This window comes from Camelus ferus, chromosome 7 (assembly GCF_009834535.1).
Source record: "Camelus ferus isolate YT-003-E chromosome 7, BCGSAC_Cfer_1.0, whole genome shotgun sequence".
NCBI classification, from domain to species: domain Eukaryota; kingdom Metazoa; phylum Chordata; class Mammalia; order Artiodactyla; family Camelidae; genus Camelus; species Camelus ferus.
Window position 1 is genome coordinate 24,155,913 of NC_045702.1, and position 25,459 is coordinate 24,181,371.

Below are 25,459 nucleotides of genomic sequence, written 5' to 3' on the forward strand. Positions count from 1 at the left end.
AAAGTTTATGGTCACTCTAGCAACTGGCCCAAGATGAGAAGGTATGAGCACTTTAATCCTTTGTGGATATTATTATTATTATTATTATTATTATTATTATTATTATTATTATTATTCCTATAATACCTGTTGAAATCCACGCAATCCATGTAGGAAAAGATTTCTTTGATCATTCCTTCTTCGAGAGATGGCAAAGTGTATGGAAAGGGATGAGATGTATTCCTGGAGAATAAAAAAAAAAAATTAGAGAAATTTGGTTCTTAAGTATACAGAACATCAAAGATCACAGACCATGAAAGTAAATTTAAGAAAATTGATATAAAGTTAAAAAGTTAAATTACTAACCTCCATTTCATTAGTTTGTTTTTTTTTTCTTTTTTCCCCTTGAGATTTTAACTTCTTTTGTTCGCAACATATGCCTTTGTTTCTTCATTTTGCTTGACTCTGTGTGGGTTTCTACGCATTAGAGAAAAGAGCCACCTCTCCCAGTCTTGAAGCACGGGCCTCGTGCAGGAGGTGAGCCTCATGGTTCAGCCCAGCGCTGGCTCTTCGTTGTGTCTCAAATCCTTGTGATTCTCCAAGTGGCCTACTGCATTTTGAGTGGCTCGCCCTAGTTGAGGGTTTTCCTAGAACTGCCAGTGTCCCAGAGGGAAAGATCTCAGGCAGCGCGGAGATTCAGGCAGATTGGAAGCCAGACCCTCAGGCAGCGGCTTTGACGCTATACAGGGAGATACTGTCCCGCGGGCCCCCAAGCGTAAGCCCGCGGGGGCACCACAGCCAAGGGATCCAGCGGTGTCCCCTGGGCGGCGGCTGCGAAAACCTGGGCACCAGATCGAGGTACATCTCCCCTCCAGGAGCCCCCGGTGCGTGCTCCGGAGCACCGCAGGGGGGGAGCGTGAAGACGGAGCCCACCGGCTGGGATGAGGCTGAGGCTGAGGCTGAGGCTGAGGCTGAGGTGCAGACGGAGCCGCCAGCGAGGAGACGGAGAGGGAGAAAGATGGCGCCCGCCGAAAAGCCCGCCAAGACGGCGCCTGCCGGCTGGAGCCAGGCAGAGGGCGAGCAGCAATGGCACTCCTGGGGAGAAACAGGAAAAAAGAAAAAGTCCAGCGTTTCAAAACAAGCACACCAACAAAAGGCGACGCCTGCGTGTAGAGCGAGGCAGAGGGAGCGTGTGAAGATGGTGCCGCCCCCCCCCAGATGCGCGCCAAGTTAGACGCCGGCCTCTCAGGCGGAGGCTGGCATTTCAGCACGTGAGCTTCGTTCTCGGAAGGTCTGGGGCCTCGCCACCCACTGCCCCTGGCCCAGCCCCGGAGCAGGTGAGTCCCGGCATGGGAGCCCTTAAGGGCGTTTCTCAGACCGCTTTAACCTCGTAGGTCTCCTGAACCCCAGCCCTTAGGCTTTCAAAGCTAGAGGTTTTGGGGGTTGGTCTCTGAGGGACAGGTCTTAAAAGCTGGGGTCCCCAATGTGGGGGTCAGACCCCACACTCCTCAGGGAGAAGCTCTGGGCTTTGGGTTCCGGGGTGGGATTTCTGGGGAGATGGTGTCCCAGCCTCCCTACCTGCTTCCCTATGGGACTGACTGCTCTCATTCGTCGGATGCGTAGCGGTGTTAAGGTTTATTTCAGAGGAAGTTATTTCATATTTAGCTGCAGATGCTGTGTGTCTGTGGAAGGAGGTGAGCCCAGGATCCTCCTGTGCTGACGTCTTGACCCAGAACTGGTTGATGTAAAGAAAATCTGACAAGCCTGATCATTTTAAAAGGTTTAATGGAATCTTAGGGTCCCATAAAATGCAGCACAGGCCATAAATGAATTCTTCACTGAAATGAATAAGGAATGGTGAAGTTAATATTAGAATATGGCTCTTTGTTATATGTAAGATGTTCTTTATTCAAGGACTGTTAATGCCAAAAACACAGTTAGAACTTAGATCTTGAAAAAAGGTAATTCTTTAGGCTTAAAAGTAAACAGGAAAATAAAACATTCGTGGGAATTTGAATTTGAAGGTTGAAATTAATTTATCACTTCTCGTTTTACTATTTAGTGTGGAGCCTGTGTTCTAGGGGATGTTAAGACCTTCCTCATGAAAGTCAGTAAACTATTCATCTGGCCTGGGGCACCCGGGTGGGGGCCCTGACAGCACAGGCAAATGGGAGTCACTTGGGTGTTTAGTAATGCGGCTAATGTGGTTCACTGAGATCATTCCTGCAGTTAGAAGATGAAAGCTGATTAGTAAGTGGAACTAATGTGGGAAGAATTTATTAAAAGTTTGTGCATGACTTAAGTGTTAAATAGAACGTTTAAGTTCTACAATTAATGTTTTCACGAAAAATATGTGAGATTATTTTTTTCTAGAAAAGAGTCGAGACTGTCTTGTCCCTGGTCTTCCCTAGTCTAATTTCTCCTCCATATCAAGACAGAGTGATTTATACATACTCTTTCACTTACTTATTTCCCATTTCCCATCCAGCCCACCACAATCTGGCCTTGTGCCCATTACTTTACAGATACCCGGAAACTGCTCTCATAGTCATTGTGATCTTCAGTCATACATTGGACTTCTCTATTGCATTTGAGTTCGGGATTATTTTCTTGTTGAAATTCTGTGCTTCCTACGTGTCCTGATATCACCATCTTCCTAGTTCTCTAAGACCTGTTCTAGTATAAATACTTGCTGCATTGTTACAATGGAAGTTTGAGCAACAAATAATTCTGGCTCAATTTCTCTTTTTCCCCTCTTATTTGTTAATTTTAGAGGTTGGGCCAAAACACCTCAGGGTCACAAACAAGAAAGCATTTCCTAACCAACAGTAAATATCCAAATGTTTTGAGGACCTTATTTATTATTTTTATTCATTTTACATATTGATGTTATACATAATGTTTCATTTGATGAAAGATTGCTACCAACCTTGAAGCGGTTACTGTTGACATCCTGTCTTTACTTGAGTTCTAACTCCTGTCTTTGTTGCTGCATTTTGAGTTTCTGCATATGTGGGTGTTGATACAACCAAGCTGGAGAAGTTTTGCCCTTTTGTGTAGATGTAGATGACCATGCCCAATCCACCGGTGTCTCCTGCTAGTGGTGCTGGTTCCATCCTGTTGCCTTTCCTACCAATGCTCTGCTTAAAGAGTAGTTTTTCCCACCAGAGGGGAATTTTTCTCTTGAAAATGTGACGCCCGAATTCAGTCAGCACTAAAAGATTGCTTTCTACTTGAGGATAGCTCATTTAACTCCCACATGGTCACCTTCTCTGTGATGATTATAATGGCTTAGGTGAGACCTGCACATAGTGGGTGTTTAGTTAACTCCTCTACTCTTTTCAAGTACCCTAGGGGTTATTCTTAGTGGAGGATAAATATAAGGGAGATGATTCTGTATCACTATTTAGGTTTCATCCAAAGTGGGACATTTGTCCATTGATTTATCCTTGACTTTAGGGGAATATCGTGCTATTCTAGGAGTTAGAACAGTCTTCTTTGCAAATCAGAATCTTGGGGACAGAGCTTGAATGCAGTCGAATGCTTCTTCCCCTGATGGCTCCTGAAAAATAATCTATATATGATAATTTTTGTCTTTATTTTATGGACGAGGGACTTCTCTGAGAGATTAAGTGATCCTCCTAAGGTTATTTAGCTGGTACTTACAGACCTGAGACTGAGCTCAGGAGATATGAATCCAACTCCTGTCTACATTTCCTTTAAATTCTATGATTTTATTGTAATAGTGACATTTTTTGAGTTATGCCTAAGTCTTAAATTCCTTCCAATTTTAAACATTTCTGGGTTTTTAATTTAATATTCTGTGATTGGAGTTAGCACAAAATAAGCAAATCTGTAAACTGGAAACTCCGTATTTCAAGTCTATTAAAATGAAAAATGAAATTAAATCAGCTCAATTACTTTACCTGGTGGTCTCTAGCAAAGGAAGCATAAGTCTGTATTATAAATCCCTCCAGGAATTTGGGAATTTAGTTCAACATGAATGGTTAAATTATTATATTATTTCCTGGATGTGTCTTTGATTTTATGAGAATTATATTAAACCACAAATAAATTGCAGTTGTATCTGGGGAAGCAATTAGAAGAAAATAAATATAAATTAATGGAAGGTCTTTTGAAGAATAAATGAGAAAAACGAGTTAAACCTGAAGACAGTAGCAAGGAATGATACCAAGTATCTGTGAATAAATAAAGGTAGATTCTAGGGAGAACATGGATCAATTTTATGAGTATTCATCTTAGAATAAGGTATTAATCAACTTAAAATTCTAGACAGAAAAATAATTTCTTAAAGTTTTGATATGAAAATCTCATCATTATAAGAAGAGTTGAAGGACAGAATAAGCTTTTAGAGAAGAGAAGAGAATCCTATAATGTAAAATCCTTGAAGTCAGGTTAATGGGTGGATTAATATTGATGACATCAATCCTATAATGCAGGAGAGTGGCTTAACTGACTTGCTGGGGAACATTACTCATTCAAAAATTATGTTCATCTGCTTGGAAATAATGCTTTGGGGGTGTCTAGGTATCTGGAAATATATTAATTTTTGCTTTTTCAAATTATTCAAAATAAAAGACATCAGAAACTCAAGTCACTCAGTCATTGAATGGAAAAAAATCTTAATTCTGATTTTTAAAAAAATTCTCAAGCTGTATATGTGTCAAATTAATTTTTACCTCAATTTAAGTTGTAGGGACTTCTGGAGCATTGTTTTAAAATTTTGTTAGTGTCTTGTGAGTAATAGCTAAAGGATGATTCTCCTATTTGCCAATGATTTTTTTTTTTTGGCCATGATTTCCTATTTCTTATGTGAGATACCGATTTTAAAGAAACATTAGAAATATGGTTTGTAAAATAGAGATATACCTTTCTTGCTGCAAAAGACAAATTCCTGAAAGAATGTAAACTTAGTTCTGGCTTAAAAATGGCTTCTTGGCTAGCATTTTCTCATGTTTCCTTCAAAATACTTATGGAATCAAATTTAAAAAAGAAAAGAAAACTCTGTAGATTTGACTTTGGAATCATGTAGTTCAAGAACAAACAAAAACCCCAATAATTTCAAACTTACAAGAATGTTGTAAAGGTAATACAAGGAACACTCAGATATCCTTTGTCCAGAGACCTAATTCAACTTCATTTGTTTCAATCATATCCATTATAGCAAAAGAATCCAGGATTATGTTCTCTACCTGGTCATGACTTTTTAGTCTCTTTTCTTGAAAAACTATTGTTCCTCATCCTTTCCCTTGTTTTCATGACCTTTATATAAATCTTAAGATTTTATAGATCAGTTGTTCTCTTTGTTGTTTCTCAGTTTGGGTTTGTCTAATGTTTTCTCATGATTAGGTGCAGATCGCATATTTTTGGCTGAAATGTCACAGGAGTGATGCTGTGTTCTGTCCATTGCATCTTTACCAGGCAACACACAATGTTGATTGTCATTCCTGGTGGTTGTAGTTTTGATCACTTGATTAAGGTGGTTTATCTGCCAGGTTTTTCCGCTGTGAACGTACTTCTTTTCCACTATGTAATTATGAAGATTTTGGCCAGGGAGAAGATATTTTGAGACACACAGAAGTCCTTTGTCTCTTCCTACTTTCACTCACTGGTTTTAGCATTCATTGATATTTTATGCGTGAATTAATTATTACTGTGATGGGGCCAAATAGCAGTTTTCTGATTTCATCATTATTTCTACATAATTAGTTGGCTTTATCTTCCTGTTTATTTATTCATTTATTGATTGATGTCAGTATGGGCTTACAGATTTCTGTTTTTCTTAATGTGCTAGGTTTTACGTAATTCTAAAATAAAATCAAAACTTTAAATAACTAAAAGCAGAAAATAAAATGAAACTCATTGACCTAGAATTTGTATCCATTAGTTACAGAGCCTCACTGATAGGGCCTGCTTCAAGTGATTTTGAAATGGAGTAATGCAAATATTTAGTCTTAGTAGGATAGCTTAAGGTCAAAAAGAACGTCTCCCCCAAACCAGATATTTTAGTAGTTATGTTGTTGATGGCAGTATTGGTGATTGTGATGGCTATGGCATATGTAATATGGAATAAAGCAAATAGGTAATTATTTCCAGCTCTGTCCACTGAAAAGGCTGAGGAAGCAATGCCAGTGCAATAGCAATGAGCACTCCAAATGCCATTTCCCACTAAAACAAAGCAGGGCTTCCTGGAGAATTAGTAATTGCATGTCTAAGGCAAGAAAAAATCCATTATGAATTTTGAACAACTTGTCACATCAGAAGGCAAGATTAACTACTAGGATCACGTCCAAAGGACTGAGAAGTGTTGTAAGAAAAGCAAAACAACAATTGAATAATTAAAATCAATATTGCAAACAATAAAAAACAGAATTGGAGTTGCAGAAGACTAAATATTCAAGGTATAGCAAATGAATTACAAAAATTTCCATCTAAATGGAGAGAAAAAGCGGCACGAGGATGACATATACTTTGTGTGCTGTGTATGGATGTTTACACACACACACACACTCACACACACAAATATAAAGAACAGACAGACAAACCTAAGAATTTGAGGTGTTCTTAAGAGAAAAAGGAAAAATTAAAAGAAAAAAAAACAAATTGGAAGATAAATTTCTGGAGCTGAGAGAAGATGTAGAGAGGTTTTATCACATATGAGGCAAGATAAATGAAAATGGAGTTATCCTATGACCTAAGAAAGCTTATGAATTAAAAGAACAATTTAAAACTTGAAACGTGTGAAATGTGAAAAATAAGCTTTGGCTAGTTGAAACCGTTGAGATTCTGGGGTTCTCTGTTAGCATGGCATAATCTTGCTTGTCCTAATTGATATAATGTATATTTATAAAAAGTAATTTAATAACAATGAGATATATGTTTCTGTATGTTTCAAATTTTCTACCACAGTTACTTAGAGAAGTGAAGAAAAAGTCAATAAAAGCTTTAAATACAAAATCTTGTATTTCAGGGGATTGTTTTATTATTTCAGATATTGTCTTCAGGGTAGAGCAAGGAGGATAAAAATGATAATAAATTTTAAAAAAAGTTTTGTGTTTGAAAATTCAGTATTTTACAAAGAATCTTGCTGTATGATGGCAGTACATTCAATGAAACATTAACACGTATGAAATTTATTAAGAGATTAAGTAAAATATGTAGGGTAAAGTACTTGTCTTCCATAATAAACAATGACAAGACGCAGACGTAGAAAACAAACTTATGGTTCCCAAAGGGGAAAGGAGGGGAGGGATAACTAAAGAGTTTAGGATTAGCAGATACAAACTACTATATGTTAAATAGATAAACAACAGGGTCCTACTATATAGCACAGGGAACTATATTCAGTACCTTGTAATGATCTATAGTAGTGATTCAGTTTTATAGCTATATATAACTGAGTTTAGGATTAATATATACATACTATTATATATAAAATAGATAACCAGCAACAATCTACTGTATAACACGAGGAACTATACTCAATATCTTGTAATAACCTATAACAGATAAGAGTCTGAAAAAGAATATGTATATATTATATATATATAGAAAACTGAATTACGATGCTATAAACCGGAAACTAACATGACATTGTAATTCAGCTATACTTCAATTAAAAAAAAAAGAAACGATTACAAGAAAACCCCACCTTTATCCTCCAATGTGAAAGGTGAAGCTCCTTTAGTATTTTTGTTTCATACGTGTACACCTTGCTTAACAAAAACTCATATGACTAAACTAATTGGAAGTACCTTTATATTCTTGCATTTTACCTAGTAATCATCTGATATTGACTGTAGTATTATCTTGTAAGGAAATGCAAAAAGAAATTAAGTACCTGTCTTGCTTTCAAAAAGATACGAGGTGATGTATTTCCTATCTATCATGTGTATATGTTTATATATGTGTATATGTATATGTACGTACACTTTAGTTACCCAAAAGCTAATCTGATAGTTATGAGCAAGTTTACAAGCCACTGATCTTGAATGTTAATCTTAGTATTTATATTTTCCTTATATTAATGTCAACAACTGTATACATTATGTGTACATAGTATGCATATGTTTATATGTGATATATATACATACATCAGGATAAAAATGGATATATTAGGACTCTATCTCTGTTTTTTATATATATATATATCAGGATAAAAAAATGGGAGCGAAAATGATCAGTGATTAAAAGGAAAGAAAGCAGGATGAAAAACAAAGTTATGGGCAAGGTAGATGGACAAAAATGATGGCCATATAGTTCCATAAAACAACAGGTGTCAAGAAAATTTGTTTCTGGATTACCTCCTAATAGTGAGAGCAAAGAAAGGAACAAAATCAACAACATACTTTATTATGTTAATAAAATAGAAGCTAGCAATTTATTCTGGATAAGACTGAAAATCATTTCTTCTATGAATCCTCATACATGAAATGTGTTATAGTGAAGACTGGTAAGTAAGAGCTCTAAAAAAATTAGCAAATTTCAAGCATTAGTTTCTTGTATGCATTATGAAAACTGATGGCAAAATATAAAATTGCATTTTGGTAAAACAATTCTACAATATAAAAAATTTTTGACATTAATATAAGAAAAATGCTAATATTAAAATTCATATTCAAGTTTAGTGACTCATGAATTTGTCAGTACTTTTCTTTATAAAAAAAAATTCTTTATAAAATTCTTTATAAAATTAATGCAGAATGTGTCAGAATTATACCATTTCTCTTAGACAATACAAGTTTGATGTTAGATCAGATTCAATTACAAGAAATGCCAATTTATCAAATGTTTATCACTTTATTTAATTTGAAATTCATCTACACTTGCAATTATGGAAATCTGGTGTTCGAGGATACCAAAAACCTTGGGGGAAAAGTTGTAACAGTGAGATGAAATGATTTTTATTATGGTACCTACAACATTTTAAACACGAGTCTCAAGTACCAGAAGAGTTCTGAATTTTTTTTCATAGAATGTCCAATGTTATTCAACCTAAATGATGAAGATGGATTATAATAACCAGATGGCAAACAATCCTAATGCTAATGAATATACAAGTGAATGCTGAATACAATGAATAATGTGAGCTAATTTTCCTAACTTTCAAAATATTTTCGTGCCGATGTAGTTATTGAAAATGTCTAAGATGGATGGGTTTTTCCATGGGATTAACTAATCCTGGATTTCTAGTGGATTTCTCATCTTGCCCTGCTGGGAGGAGAGCTCTGGGAGATGCTGATTCTTTCACAGGGACACCCAGTCACCTGAAGTTACGCTTAGGTCGACATATAGGTTTCACCATGATTGCCATTAAATATGTCAGAATAATCTCTCTCTTTCCACAACTATCTAAAGCCCCTCAGCACTAAGCACTCTTAGATTCACTAGCCATTGTGGATGTTTTTTGAGTTGCAGAGGGATGGAAGACTGTTTTATATCACTTGCTAACTTCTCATGTCCCAGAAAGACGAGATCTCCTCTCATTCTTCATTTCCCTCTGATCTCTGGCATCCTGGTTCATTCCTCTCATCCATCCTGCCCACTAGCATTACCTCAGGAAAAGACCTGGGCAAAGTAGATAGATGTCTTCAAAGACTCTGGAAGCTTTCTAGCCAATTTAGTAAATTTAGCAAATCTATTCCTGTGCTCTAGCCCTCTGTAAAGTTTTGCGAAGCCAAGGTTTTCCCACCTAAGGATTGAATCACTTCCTTGAATTAAAAGGAATGATACAATCTCACGTGGAAAGCTTTTTAAAAATCTCTTCTACCATGAAACCTTTTCCTAACTTGTGACCCCCTGAAAGGAAATGCCATACCTTGCCCTGTCTTGAATCTTGCCTAATGTCATGTATTTTATTAGAAGTCAAAATTAACTGCCTTCTAACTCCGATAGTGTGGTAAGTGTACTTAACTAGGAGTCAAAAAAGAAAAAAAGCCCTGGAAATTAGTTTATGCTTTATGTGTTCCTTGGTGTAAATAAATATTCACACAAACACACACATGCATATATAATATACACATATATATGTATGTGTATATCTTCATATATGTTATATATTGCCTTAGAAAGCCTTGTTTTGACACTATTTTACTTTTTGACCTTGGACATGTTGCTTAGCTTCAAAGTCTTCAACTACAAAATGTGTGTTTATGAAACTAAGTAAGATGTAAGGTGCCCACTAAAGTGTCTTGTATCAAGAGGGTTTTCAATAAATGGTACCTGCTTTTGTGTTTCATTAAATTTATGCGACAGTTCCAGCCCTGTTTACCACCCAGGATTATCACGAGGCTCATGTGATAATTTGTGTGAAAGTATTTTATACACGGGAAAGTGTCAAACAAATGAAAGAAAACATTGTGATGGGTGCAGTGCCTCAGATGAGGGATAAAGAAGAATAAAATGAAGCAAACAGAACACGGATGGCACCGGCAGTTAGAATGGGGAGGGGGCAACGGAAAATTCTGACACCTGCTCCTGTGGTAACAGTTGGCATAATCCACACAGTTTAAAGATCTTAACAAACTCTGTAGCTCCAGTAATGTCCAAAGCGGCCGAAGTGGTGATTCAAATCATTATGACACCACTGGAATATGACGCCACATGCCATGTTACCAGCACGTGACCTTTCCATGAATTTTCCCCCCTATTTTTCTTTCATAATTAACCTAATGTCTATCACAGTAAAAAGAGAAGCACCATGGCAAGAGAATCTGGGCTGTGCTCATGAAAGTTGAAGCCAGGCAAGTCCTTCTCATGCTAAGGAGGACAGTAAAAGAGGCTAGTAACCTGGCATTGGGTACTGGTGTCTTTTCATTTGAGTTTTATTTCGTGTGGTCTCAGGTGGAGCCTTAGAATTATCTTAAAGGAAGATGAAGGTGAAGATTGTGTAGCATGTGATGAGCACAAACTCTCAGAAAGAGAGCAAAGAGTTGTACAGTCTCTTGGAGTATTTTATTTGGACATTTCAGCTCCTTAATTTTAAGTGCAATGCTTTTGTAAATATGAAAATAATCCAATTTATAAATATATTATCTTGTGGTAGTTCTGAATTAAAAATTAATGCAAAGCAAAATACACATTGCTCTCTTACCCTTCATTTTTTACAGACTACCATTTTTTTAAATTTGAATTTGGTTAAATTGGATTAAATGGTTAAAAAATTAAATGGTCAAAAAGTTAACTGATTAAATAGTTAAAATTTCCAACAATGCCACTCATTTTACATAGTTGTACTTGCATTTGGTATTGGCTGATGCTACTGTTCAGTGTTTTTGAAAACTCTCCATATGCCAGGCACTGTGCTCAATGCTAAGGACTTAAGTATAAGTAAGATATGCTGCCCGTCATTCCCAATGAGCATGTGAATTATTCAGAGACGGAGACACACAAATAGACTAGCAATTCTAATACAACGTGATAAGTAAACTTTATATACAAAACTCTACTAGAGCTCACTCTAGAGGAAGAAAGGAAGTTGTTATTATTATTATTCTTTAGAAACTTAAAGGGAGTCCAAGAAAATGGTTATTTAGTGAAAGAAAGGGCCTCCTGGGTGGATGGTAGAGGGACATTCTAGACAGGAGTTCTCTGAAGCTGCAGGAACAGCTTTTACAACAAAATGGAGGCATGAGTACACAATTTAATGAGAAAGAAACAAGTTCACGTTGGCCGGAGTGCAAGGTGCACTTGGAAAAGGAAATGGCAGGAACTGAGACTAGAGAGGTAAATGGGAGCTTGATAATGAAAAGTACTGAATATTTTTCTAAGGAATCTGGGCTTTTTCTAAAGGCTGGGAGAGGGTGGTGGTCACTGGAGGATTCAGAGCAGTGCACTGACACGCACAGATTTTCATTCAGGAAGATCACTCAGCTAGATATGCAGAAACAAGAGAAGTGGTTGGCAGCTGGATTACACAGCGTCCCCTCAGCCGTCGTAAGTGCTTTGGCTTTTATTTTGACTGAGATGGAGAGACTGAGTGGAAGAATGACATAATCTGTATCATTTTTCAAAGGATACTTTTATCTCCTTGTAGAGACAGACTACGTGGGTGAGGACATCAGGACACTAGCTAGGAGACTAATGCACTTGTCCAGCACAGAGGTGTTGGTGGCTTAGACAAGGGCTGTGGTAATGGTGGAGGTGTGAGGAGTCTTTGTTTCGGGATGTACTTAGAATGCAGAGCTGAGAGCATTTGCTCCTGACTTTAACAGGACTGAAAGAACAACTTCAAGGTTTTTGGTCTAAACAGTTGGAAGGCTGGAGGTGCTATTCCTTGAGATGTTAAAGAGACACTCTCGGGGAAGGGGGTGGTGATGTCATGTGTGCTGCTCTAACTATGTTAAGTGGAGATGCCTGTAAGCATCCAAGTGGAGATTGTGGGTAGAGAATTACATTTATGAGACTGTATTTGGAGGAGAGATCTGGGAGGGAAATAAAGAATTGCCAGCATATAAATTTATTTTAAAGCATGGAGAAGGATAATATTCCTGGGCAATGAGTGTTTGTTGGGCTGATGAGTCAGAGAACTAAGCACTGTGACACTCCCACATTCGGTGGTTGGAAATAAAAAGAGGATCTGGCAAAGGAGCACGAGAAGGAGTAGCTAGTGTTACTGCCGGGGGAGAACCACATGTTCCACAAGTCAAACGAGGAAAATGTATCAAAAAGGAAAGAGTGGAACTCTTTTGTATTCAGTGCTATTGATAGATGGAGGAAGAAAAGAAATGAGAAGAAACCATTGTTTTTAAACTTGTAGGTTATTTGTGACCTTGGCCATAGCAGTTTGATAATGTGTTGGGGACAAAAGCCTGATTGAATTTGGTTCAGGACAGAACTGGAAGAAAGTCGAAAAAGAGAGAATGGGAAAAGAAAAAGTAGAGATAGAAAAATTTTGTTCTAAAGATAAGGGAGAATAGGGACAGTGGAGGGAGGGTTATGTGGGGTCAATGGAGAGGTGGTAGTTTTTAAGATGGAAGATAATAAAGCTTGTTTGTATGTCAATGATCCTGTCGAGAGGCAAACTTGATAATGCAGGAGATAGAAATGATTAAAGAGCTTGAGTAATTAGATGATGTGAGAGCTACTGTAAAATAGAATTTAGTATTAGAAAGAAGTTTGGACAAATTTATCCATGGCAACAAGAGGGAAAATGTATATGAGTACACAAAAAGGGTATTGATAGAATTAGACAATGGAAAAAGTACAGATGATAAATGATCTACATTAAGTTATTGCATGGAGATGGAAGTGTTCAGATTCAGAAGATACTTAGAAAGCAGTATGGGTAGAACTCAGTGCTTATTTTGATGTGGAAGGTGAGAAAGAAATCTGCTAAAACCATGTAATAAATTGATCATCCAGCAAGTTAAAGTTCAAGTAGCTTAAATGGAGCAAAAGGTAAAGATTTCTGAGTCTTTAATTATAGAAGACAGAGACAGACTAATGGAGGATAGATTTTTTTTTTTAATATGGGAGTTTCTTATACATACTGTGTTCAGAAGCATGAGTCAGTTGAAAGAACAAGATTCAGGGCAGAAAGAGTGGATAACAGAGTAGAGAGGTCAGAATTTTAAAAGCCCAGTTTAAGAGCCCAGATGGCTGTATAATACTTGACTAGAGGGAAGGAAGCCACTGCCTTCTGAGGTTGTGAAGACTTTAAGAGGGTATATACACATGTATGTTTAGTGGGGAGAGAAGTAGGGCCTTAGGATGGTAGTTCCTGACTTACAGTTTCTAGTCTCCTTTTATCGTGGGCCATGGATGGTGGGACAAAGACACCCTGAGGAGCACGGGGTGGCTGGGTGCTTGGTGTAGTCTCTCTGGGAAGTGCTAGGAGGAACAAATGAGGTGGAGATAAGAGACTACAAATTTCTAATGATCTCAGTCTGTATGACTCTGTGGCCATTTTTAACAGGATTCACAGGCTAGGAATACTAATGGAAAAATTGATGAGGGTGAGGGTTCCTGTGGATAAGGATTTTAAGAATAACAGACATACAGGCATGTAGAGGAGGAAACGAGTTTACTATGTTACCAATTACTAACTTAAATGCCATGATATAACAGACACAGTTCTGAGTATCTGACAAGACCTTAACACACATTTCTGAGCCAGTAGTAAAATTACCTCAATAGTCATGCTCAGAGGATGTAATTTGGCCCTTTCTTGGCCTCAGCTAGTTGTTCAGAGAAAGATACCAGGTTCAGAGGGAACTCATCCAGAGGGTAGGTAATGCAGAATAATCTCTACATCTCCAGATCAACTGATAAGCAAATGTAATTGCATCTTCAGCCTTAACTTTCCTTTGCCATGTCACGTAACATAGTCACAGGTTCCAGTGATTAGGATGCAGATATCTTGGGGGATAATTTGCCTACCTCACCATCATAACATGACTACTAGCAGAAATCACCCTGCTACTTTATCTTGTAAAATCGAATAAAAATACGATTCTACAGCATGTGGACATTCTCATGTACTTACCAAGATCAATACAAATTTTTGTAGAACTTATATTTTTATGTTATCTCTAGTGCTGAATTATATTTCTACTAAAATAACCCTCAGTTCCACTCTTTCTGTTTTTATTTTGTACCATGCCAGACAAAATGGGAAATGTGGTTTTTGGAATTTGGGGTGGGATTGCAGGGGAGAAGCAGTAGATAAAATTAAGCAAGAATGTCAGTCTCACAAAGCTTTTGGATATAGGAGACTTTACTGACGATTTAGTAAAATTTAAGACAAGTTGGCATAATGGTGGCAATTATGTAGCCAATACCAAATATTTTAAAATTGAACATCCCTAAGCTTTAAAAATTCTTTCATTCACCCCATACCCAGGGCTTTTTTTCCATTGACAGTATCATCCTAAAAAGGCTGCTTGGGTTTTGGAAATCTACTAGGGCTTTTCCTTTCTTCTCATTCCTTTCTCCCTTTGCAATTAAAAACAATTTAAAAAAAGAAAAACAAAAAGAAAAGAGAGAAAGAAAAAGAAAGCGTTCCTACCTCTCTTTTTATTTTGCTTTTCCTTATACACCTGTTCCGAGGCTAGTTGTTTTATACCGAAATTATTAGGAAATACAGGTAAAGGGATTCTCAGATATTACAGTCAAGCTTTAAACATCCAAGTGATAGATCTTTGCGGTTCTAAAAGTCTCCAGTTCTGAGTTACTTTGCTGCTGCTCTAATAACCTTCGTAATTTCAACTGTTGATCAAGGTCAGTATAATAATTGTAGTAGATCTTCTGCTGGAAATATTTAAGACAAAGGATAATTTCACTTTTCTTCCTGTGTGGAGTGCTAGACACTATATTTAGCTATATGTATAATTGACTTACTGTACTTTCTGTGTTCTTTAGTATTGGAACAAAAATTGCATCTTTATAAAGCACTTCATGTTACAAAAATACAGTGTAACTTAAAAATGACATTAAATATTTGATGTACAGAAGGCAATATTTTGAAGGAAGTTTTATCCTTGTAAACATTTCTCTGTAATGAAATATTTCTATTGTTTGCATACTGTAACTTCCATGTCAAGAAGTGTACTTAATGAAAATTGTGTAGAAAAAATTCAGAGTGATTACTATTCAAAACGTTTTGGTAATATAGAGTACTTAGGACTAAATTCATCATTGTTAAATTGCATTCTAACTACAAGTAAGAAAATGCATATTTTGTGAATGGCAGTGGGTTAGTTGGGAGAAGGGTATGTGATTATAACCATACATGTTGCCTCAGCAGGTCATATAATCTCTTTCAATAACTCACCATTAATACTCATTTCTGTTTTTAAGAAGCTGTCTTTATTTCTGTTGTTTAATACTCCCAGGGAATTCTGTCATGTTATTGAACCTTTATGAGAATTTTAGTATTTGGTACTTGGTACTTGGTATTTGGTACTATCGTTATTGGTAACATAATCATATGATGTTAAAGTTTCAGCATGAACAGTACTCCCAGAACATCAAAAGAATCAGAATCAGCCTTCTCAGGAGCCATCCACAGGCCTAGACCTGAGTGAAACAATCCTGGACAATAGTGAGAAGTTGGAAGTTTGTCTTTGCCATCCAGCTTTCTCTTTTCCCCAGGACCCCCACCCCCACCCCCGCCGTGACCTGGTGTCCCCGAGCCTGTGCCCCTGGGAGGTGTTCCATACTGCAGAATCACCATACCTCCAATTCCTTTACCAGAGATGCTTGAGCCACACCTCCAGGGTCACCTCTAAATCAAACTTTCACTCTTTCCGAGTATTGTTGTGTCTACGATATAAATACAATTTTGGCAAGCCTAATTGCTTTGCTTTCAGTAGTCTTAAAAACCAATTTGGCCAAGATACAAAATGGTTTGGTGAGTTCCTGAAGCGCTGAGCTTTTTTCCTGTCACTTGTGCGTTTCTAAAGACTAAGGAAAATGGAGCCAGTCACTACACTCTGTTACCAATAACCAATACCAATGTTGAGAAAATAAATACAAATGAGAATATGATATTATTTATACACTCTTACGGCAACTGAAAGAAAACAAGAAGAGGCTGAAGCTAGGATGTACTGGACAGGTGGCATGTGCGAGATGCCACATCTGTCTTATGATAGATGCTGTTTGGATTAGGAAGGTGAACGTCTGTCTTTGGTCAAGTAACTGGCCCAGGGATGGACCACAGCATTTTGCACTATTGAAGATGGCCCCAGAGAAGCCTAAAGCTTCTACTTTTGCTGTATTCCCCCTCTGCCTCTGTTCTTTTGAGATATTTTCAAATATTGAAAACAATTAATAAATGAGTAGAATATGGTCTGTTTTACTTTAAAATATTAGCAATGATGATTTTAAACTGGCAAGAGTATTTTTACTGTTATGAATATTTTCATAGGGTCATCCTAGTGTGTTGCCTTAAGTACTGGACCAGTTGTTTAAATAAATGTAAGTCAATTTAAATGCTTTAAACATGCTCTTGATGTGTTTGTTTATTTCTGCATTTTGTCTGTGCATTAGACACCTGTGAGGACCTAGAAAATCATGTGGATGCTCCTGAGAAAAATGCTCATTTGCCTAAAATATTGTGTTTAGATATCCCCAAAAACCTAACTTTATACCGCAGGTTGAAAATCTCTGAACAAGAGGACTGTGGTAAGGGAGTGATCCAAATAATATCACAAGCATTTGTTAACAATTTTAAGAGAAATCATGGATTAATTTCACATAAAACAAAAGTTTTAAAAATTAGAATGAATTGTTGAGAATTATTCACTACCAATAAAAGCATACATTGCAAGAGGCTATGTAAGTGAATATATAACCTTTGCCAGTTTATTTAATAAATTTTTTCTTACGATCTAATATTCTTTTAACAAACATTTATTAAGCACCTACTATGTGTCAGACACTATTCTGGATACTGAAGATACCTCAGAAAGTAAAACAGCCAAAAATACCAGCTCATGTGGAGCCTCCACTCTTGTGGACAGAGAAAAACAATTAAATAATAAGTAAGTTGAATAGTATTAGGAATTAATAAGTGTTTTGGAGAAAATATGCAGGAAAATCATAGAATACCAGATATTGGGGTTTTCAATTTCAAATAGTTGAACCAGGGCTCACTGAGGAGACATTTGGACAGAGACTACCAGAGAGTGAGAGAGTGAGCCACATGAATATCTGGGAGGAGCGCATTCCAGGCTGAGGGGACAAGAAGTGCAAAGGCCCTGGGGCAGGAGTGTGCCTGGAGTCTTCTCAGAACATCAAGGGACAGTTGTAGCTGGAGTGTGTGACCTGGTGTGAGAGTAGGAGGTAAGTCAGAGAAATAATGAGAAGTTGGATCATGTAAGAATAAGGCCTTGAAGTTCATTGTAAGAATTTTGACTTTTACTCTGGGAGGTAATGGAGGGTCTGAGATAAGAACTGGCATAATCTGACCTACATCTTAAGCAGGATCTTTTTGCTGAAATGTTGAGATTAGACTGTAGCAGCATAAAGTGGAATCAGAAGAGACCAGTTAGGCAAGAGGCAGTGGTGACTAGGACTAGAGCGGCAGCAGTGGTCGTAATAAGAAATGGTCAGTATCTGGATATACTTTGAATTAAAGCCAGTATTTGGCTTTCTGATGGAGAGGAATCAAAGATAACAAAGAAGGTTTTTCAACTGAGCCAATGGAAGGATTGGATTGCTATTGAGAGGGAAGTCTGATGGGAGAGCAGGATTGTGTAGATTAGAAACTTATTTTGGAAAGGTTAAGTCAGAGAAGCCAGCTAAGAGGTGAAATTAGATAGGAAGTTGGGTCTATGAGTCATGACGTTAGCAGGGCAGTCTTGATTATAGATGTGAATTTGAGTGTCACCAGCATGTGGACAGTGTTGACAGTCCTGGAATGGAGGAGGCCACCTAGGGAATGAGTGTAAAAGGGAAAGGGAAAAGATGAGAGGCTTAATAACTGTGATTTAAGAGATTTGAAAAATGAGAAAAAAAGAGGAAAAGGAAAGGAGGCTGAGTGTCTGCAAGATAGAAGGAAAACCAGGAGAGTGTGATGTCCTGGGAGCCATATTAAGAAATTATTTCAAAACAGATGAAGCACACAGCCTTATTGTGTTAAGTGTTGCTAACACGTCAAGTGAGACGCAACTTGATGGTAATCATTGGATTTGTAGACGTGAAGGGGTGAGATTTGTAGGGTTGAAGGGGTGATGGGGACAGAGTCTGATTGAATATAAAAGAGTGGGAAGAGACTATAAACTTTTGAGCAGTTTTACTCTCTAAGAAATGAGAGAAATAGAGTGGTCATTGGAGAGACAGAACCAAAAGTATGAATATGTGTGTGTGTGCTTTAAGAAAGTGAAATAGCACATTTGTATGTTGATGGAACGTTACAAAAGAACGCTTGTCGAGAGAAAGACTTCCTGGAGCAAAGCCCTTGAGCGACTACAAGGCTTGGGATCCAGTGTACAGGTGGGATCTCGTGCTTTCCACCTACCATGCTGGGAGCTTTCCTGGGAAACCTGTTGAGTAAATTCTCTGAGACTCAGAGAACTTGAGTAGTTTGCAAATGTAATATAGCTGGTAAAGAGCAGAGATGAAATTGAAGGTGTAGTCTATTTTCAATCCAGCCCTCTTTCCACTTTCTTATGGCTGGAGAGCCATCAAAATGGCGACTTTAATGTGGTATTTAATTTTGTGCAAATGAATGGAGAAAAAGTACAGGAAATGTGCTTCATGGGGTAAATGTACTGCTTACTCATTACCTAGGGCTCGGCTGGTACACTGTTCATGTTCTCTTGAGTTTTCTTATTTCTGCTTACTACTCTTTGGCCTCCAAAACACATCTGCTCCTGCACAAGGCGGAGAAGGATGATTCGACCAAAACATGATCTAAAAAGAGATTTACTGTGGGAAGAGCTCCAAATTAAAGGTTTTTTTTCCCCCCTAGAATACTATTTTTAGATTTGATCAATGGATATAATATGTTCTCTAATATAAAAGTGGTATTTGAAAATGGATTCTATTTTGACCATAGGTTTGTAAGTCCTGTAGAACTGAAAGAAATTATATGAAAACCGATATTCTTGCAGGAAGATTTTAATGAGGACAATGTTAAGACTTCACTCCCTGTGTGGGTCACTGAGCTTTGTTGTGATCCCTCTTCATTACTGATTTTTAGCCCGTGCATGTCAACGGTATTCTCAGAGTTTGGTCATTGATCAGATGATCTCCAGGTGAGAGGATAGGTGCGAATCAGCATAAACTCAGTCCTACAGCTGTCAGAGGTCAAAGGGCAGGACCTGTAGTTGATTGAGTAATAGTTCCTTTCCATATGCAAAGGTGGTATATTTATTCTTCTAAGACTGCTGTCTGCCATACTACCAAAATTCTTAGTGACAAAACCCAGCACAGCAGTGCTTGAATGACCTCATCCCATGGAGATAAATTAGGATGAAGAGTGACTGAGTATTATTGTATTAGTTAACTTACTCATTCAACAAATATAATGAGCACTTCCTATATGCTACTTAGCAGAGAATACTGAAACGGTATCAGTGCACAAAACTGTTTAAAAAAAATCTCTGCTTTGTGTGGAGGTTACAGTCTACTGGGGACAGATAGATAATAAGTAATAAAGGTAATTGACAAGTAAACTTTATGGTATGTACAAGCTAATATGTGCTATGGAAAAAAAATACATCAAGGTAAGGGGGATTGAAATGGGGGAAATTATGTTAGTTTAAATCTTGTCTTTAATGCTATCGCTCTTAATAAGGACATGAATATTCTTAAAGCAGCAAATTACTTCCAAATCAGCAGAAAGAGTTTTCTTATGTCTTACGTATAGTGTGTACTGTTTTTAGTCTGAAGGCAGTAGGACTGAATTCTGAGGCACAACAGCGGTGTGGGAATTGGATGAACTTAACTGTCACCCTTTGAAATTCTTGTTTCTGACAGGTCAAATATTTCAAAATCTCTTGTTAAGAACACTTTGAGCATGTCCCTTTCTTGGGGACACTTTCATCTTTAATAATAACCAACTTAGAGAAAGTAGGACAGAGCAACTAGGATATTTTGAAAACAACAAAGAAATAGATGCTTCATTGATAACTGCTTGGCACGCTGGAACCTCTGAGTATTTAAAAAGTGTCAATTGTATTTCTAAAATTTGAGTGAGGTCACAGGCTAACAATACCATCCTGTGAAACTCTGATCATAAAACTAATGAAATTGAAAACTAGTGATATTTTACAGGGCAGTAAAAGGAGGAAAGAGGATCAGGTAATTATTTCTGTATTTCCCCACACCCAATGCTTGTCCATGAGAAGCTCCAGGGAAGAGACTATCTTAGGTTATTTCTGTATCCCCAGAGCTGAGCACAAGACCTGACATAAAGTGTGTTTGTTCTCAGATGCTGAAGTTCCAAAGAATCACCCAAAATACTAAAAATATAGAATCTTGAGCTCTAGTGTATGGAATATACTCATAGTGACTTATACTAACAAAATTTGTGTTCATGAAATTCAAATTTAAACCTGGCAACTCTAAGATATGATTAAAATTAAGAATGGCTGTCCCATGTATCTAAGGACAGATTTCATAGCTATAAGATAGTCATCTACTTAGGTAACAGGGGTCTATGAATTAATTCAGTTTTCAATGGTTCCAAACAGACTAAACTCTTATGTGGCCCAGAAGTAGGTTTGTTTATTTCCTTCTTTTCTGAGGCTAGAGATCAGCACTGGCTTCTCAGCTTGGAGGTAACTACGGTTAGTCCTATAGAGGAACTCAGTAGGTGAGTGTGACTAAATAAACATGATTAATCCTGATGACATTATTGCAGCCTCATTTCTCATATATGAGGATTATGTCACGATAAAGGAAGGAAAAATCTAGCTATTTCAGTATATATATATTTGTGTTTCAATGAAAATTACCAACTATCGACTTATTTGGATGGAGATCAGTGCTCTAACCACTCTTTAGTTCTTAATAATTCTCGTAAGGAAATGATCATAAAATTTTCTGCAGACCTAGCTGATTATTTTTTTCCCTCAGGTATGCTCACCTTTGTTTCATTTTATATTTAAGCTGATTGATTTTTGTTGATTCTGCTCCACCATCAGGGGTTCCAAAAAAACTAACCTTAAAAATTTGTGTCTATGGCAGGAAGGAAAGGAAATGGTTCAAGATGCCCATAGAATTAGAAAAAGACGTTGTATTAGTTTCCTACTGCTGCATAAGAAATCACCACAAATTTACCAGCTTAAAACGTCCCCCATTTATTATCTCACAGTCTCTGTGGATTGGGAGTACAGGCACAGCTTGACAGAGTTCTGTGCTTGGAGCGCAAGGCTGCAGTCAAAGTACTAGTAGGGGCTGAGGTCTCCTCTGAAGCTTGGCAGCCTCTTCTAAGCTTACATGTTTGTTGGCAGAATTCATTTCATTGAATCTGTGAAATTCCTTAAGTCTAGAAAACAGAGAAAGTCTCAAACTTCTACTGTCTCTGACTCCTAGACTCTTTGAAAGGACTCACCTGATTAAGCCAGGCCCACCCAGGATAATTTCCCTTTGGATAATTTAAAATTCACTGGTTAAGGACCTTAATCACATCTGCAAAATCCCTTTATCTTTGCCATTTAATATAACATTATCACTGGAGTGACATCCCATCACCAAATTCTAATGTTTGGAAGAATAATTGCTCATTTATATGTAGAATTAAAAAAAAAAAAGTCACAGATCAGTGGTGGCCAGAGATAGGGGGTGGGAGTGAGCGAAATGGATGAAGAGGTCAAAAAGTGCAAACTTTCAGCTGTAAAATAAATAAGTCATAGGGATGTAATGTACAGCATAGTGACTATAGTTAATATTTAAATGTGTGTTGCATATTTGAAAGTTGCAAAGAGAGTAGATCATAAAAGTTCTCATCACAAGAAAGAATCTGTAACTGTATGGTGACAGATATGTATGTACATACTCACTCTTGGAATATATACAAACATCAAATCATTACATTGTACAGCTGTAACTAACATAACAGTATATGTCAATTATACCTCAATAAAAAGTTATCTGCTATAATGTTTTGGAATATAAGCTTCTACAGTGTCCTACACTCTCAGAAAGGCTTATTGCATATGGGTTACAGATAGAGGCTGATAACTGATCATTGATACTCTAGATAATTATGACTCCTTGGATATATAGTGAATACTGAGGGTTTTCTATCATAAATGTGGACATGACTTTGAGTCCATTTTTCTTAACTGTTAGAGAACAGGGTGATCCCAGCAAACTGAAAGTCTTGGCAACATTAAAAATTTTTAATTTGTGGGTTACATATGTTTCTGTCTGAGAGGAGAACAGTAATTAGAAATTATCTTAGAATATATATCCAGACCTCCATCAAGGTAGGCCAGGAGAACATGGCTCATTCTGAAATGAGGGCAAGCAAGTAAACTTCAGGGTCATAAAACAAACAGACAAACAAAAACTGAAGCTTCTGGAAAAAAAAAAACAACTTGGAAATAATTTCATTGTATTTGCAAGTGGTTGTTGTCTGTGGCCTTCCCAACCCAGCAGCACAGTTTGCAATATTACTTATGCCAGCAAAATGCTGCCCTTCAGACAGATGGCAGTTTATTAGATTTTCAAAATTGCACTTTTTGTGATAAAATCACCTCAGGCCTCAAGTACAAAAGAAATGACATGCGTTTATATGGGTTTGATTCAGAGATTAGAAGATGTGAAATATTAATGCAACATTCAACACTGTCTGAATATGAATTTACACAAATTCAGCATAAGATTCCTTCTCTTTGTGGAAGGATTGGAATCATACAATAAACGTTCAGTCTATCAAAATTAGGAAACATTCTGGTGTTTGGTCCTCAGGTCGGTTGAATACGATGGTTAAGAGAGATGACAGGAGAAGCAGTATGTGGAAAGAACACCGAATTTGGAACCAAAAATCCTTCCTTCCATTCCTGTCTGTGTCTTGTGTGGCCTTTTGGGTGAGTTATTTAACATTTTAAGTCCTCGATTTTCTCTTCAGTAAGATGGGGACAGCTTCGCAAGTTGACTAGTTCAAGGGGTTTGCAAGTTATAAATTACCATAATAGCTTGAGTTTTTATTTTCTAATGGTTTCAAGCTAGATTCCATTCAAGTATTTTCTTCATAAAGAAGAGATGGTCAGAGCACACTGGGATATGATAATAGGTCTGTAGCAAAAAAAAAAAAAAAAAAAAGTATCAAATGTAATCTGGGACCTTTGACGGGTCTCCGCTGGTATCTATTCTCACTTCAGTCAGGCTCTTTCAGCCACAGGAGGTACCTGTCTGTGGAAAATCACTTAATCAGCTTAAAATCTTTGTTCTACATGAAAAAAGCAGAAGATGAAATGGCAAGAAAGCTGAAGTTTGGGCAAAGATCTCTACTTATTCCTTTCGTGTACTGAGGTCTTGCATTGAATAGTACTTTAAAGTTAGGCAGGGAAGATGTTATCCCAGTTAAATCCAAGACAGAGCTTTCTTACAGAAACTTTGCTGGCAAAATATTTCTTCTTCTTCTTCTTTTTTTAATTTAGCAGGTTTTAGTATAGTCACAAAATTATGTAACCATTGCCATTGTCTAATTCCAAAACATTCTGTCATTCCAAAAAGAAGTTATTGTTAGTAGTCACTCCCCATTCCCCACATCCTCCAGGCCCTGGTAACCACGAACCTTTCTTCTGTCTCTGTGAATCTGGCAAGGATGTTTCTAATGCACAAGATGCCAGGAGAGGATAAATGGCAGAGCTAGTTAACAGAAATTAGGCTTCATTGTCTTACATTACAGTCCTCTCATTTTTTCCTTCCTCCATACCAATCTCTCTCTCTTTTCGTTTCCAACTTTTATATCTAAACATTAAGCGAAAGAAGCTAAGTGAAAGAAAATGCTTTGACTAAATAAGGTAAAATGATACTAAGAAACATTGCACACACCACAATCAGAGGTCTAAAAGGATGCTTTTCAGATTTCTCTCAGAATCTCCATGAAAATCAGAGTCACACTATAAAAAAACCAACAACTCTTTTGGAGGGAGACCTATTCATGTAGTGGCATCAAATCACACGTTAATGAAAAGAGAACGAGGTAAGCTTTGTGTTTTGTCCAATTGTAGTTCCATTAATAAATTTTAGAGGGTGATATTATCAGTCATTTTCATGGTTTAGTATATCCATAATTAATCTATAAATAGCATTCTAGAAAAATTTCTTATTGAGGTCTCTGCAAACATTCCTTCTTCTCCTTTTGATTCTGCTCTCTGCACTGCTGCCAGAACTCCATTTCTTAACCTATCTAACTATTTATTTCCTTTTATTTGAACATCTATATTAACTCTAGATGGCCTTTAGGAAAAGTACTTAAGCCTCTGGCTTGGCATTCAATGCCCTTCCTCATGTGGCCTGAAATGAACCTCTCTGACTTTATTTTCACACACACATCTCAACTCCACAGACTCACTCATGTGACCCTATTCCAGTACATTCATGTCTCATTCTTCAATAAATACTCCAGACCCTTTCGTGAGACTAAGTTGCAGCAAATGCTGTCCTTTGTCTAGAATATCATTCCTCCTTTTCTGCCTGGCAAATTCTGCTCAGGCTTCAGGATCAAATGTAAGTTTATTTGTGGACTCTCCTGAATTCTGGGGGTAAGGAAGTCTTTGCTTCCTCTGAGTTCCAGGAGATAGTCTTATTGCCCTATTACAACATGTTCTACATTGCATTGCAATTGATCTGTTTCCATATTCGACTCCTCTGTGAATTATAAATTCATCTGGTACCAGAGCTGTCTAACTCATTGTTAATTCCACAGCACATGGTATGGTGCTTGTGACCAGCAGATAATCAATAAATGTTTGCCAAAGTAAATTAAAGCTCTATTCTTTGAACTGCAAAAATTTTTTAGATTGATTCTTTAGAAACAAATCTTTACTTTTTT

At 37.2% G+C, this 25,459-nt stretch overlaps 1 protein-coding gene across 1 annotated transcript; it reads left to right on the plus strand.

Moving 5' to 3' along the window:
* The first annotated feature begins 33 nt into the window (after positions 1-33).
* LOC116665088 lies at positions 34-23,932 on the plus strand. Its single transcript, XM_032484372.1, has 3 exons — positions 34-41; positions 535-1,316; positions 23,368-23,932. The coding sequence occupies exons 1-2, from the start codon at positions 34-36 to the stop codon at positions 1,211-1,213; spliced, it is 687 nt and encodes a 228-aa protein (XP_032340263.1). The 3' UTR covers positions 1,214-1,316; positions 23,368-23,932.
* Positions 23,933-25,459: the final 1,527 nt, after the last annotated feature.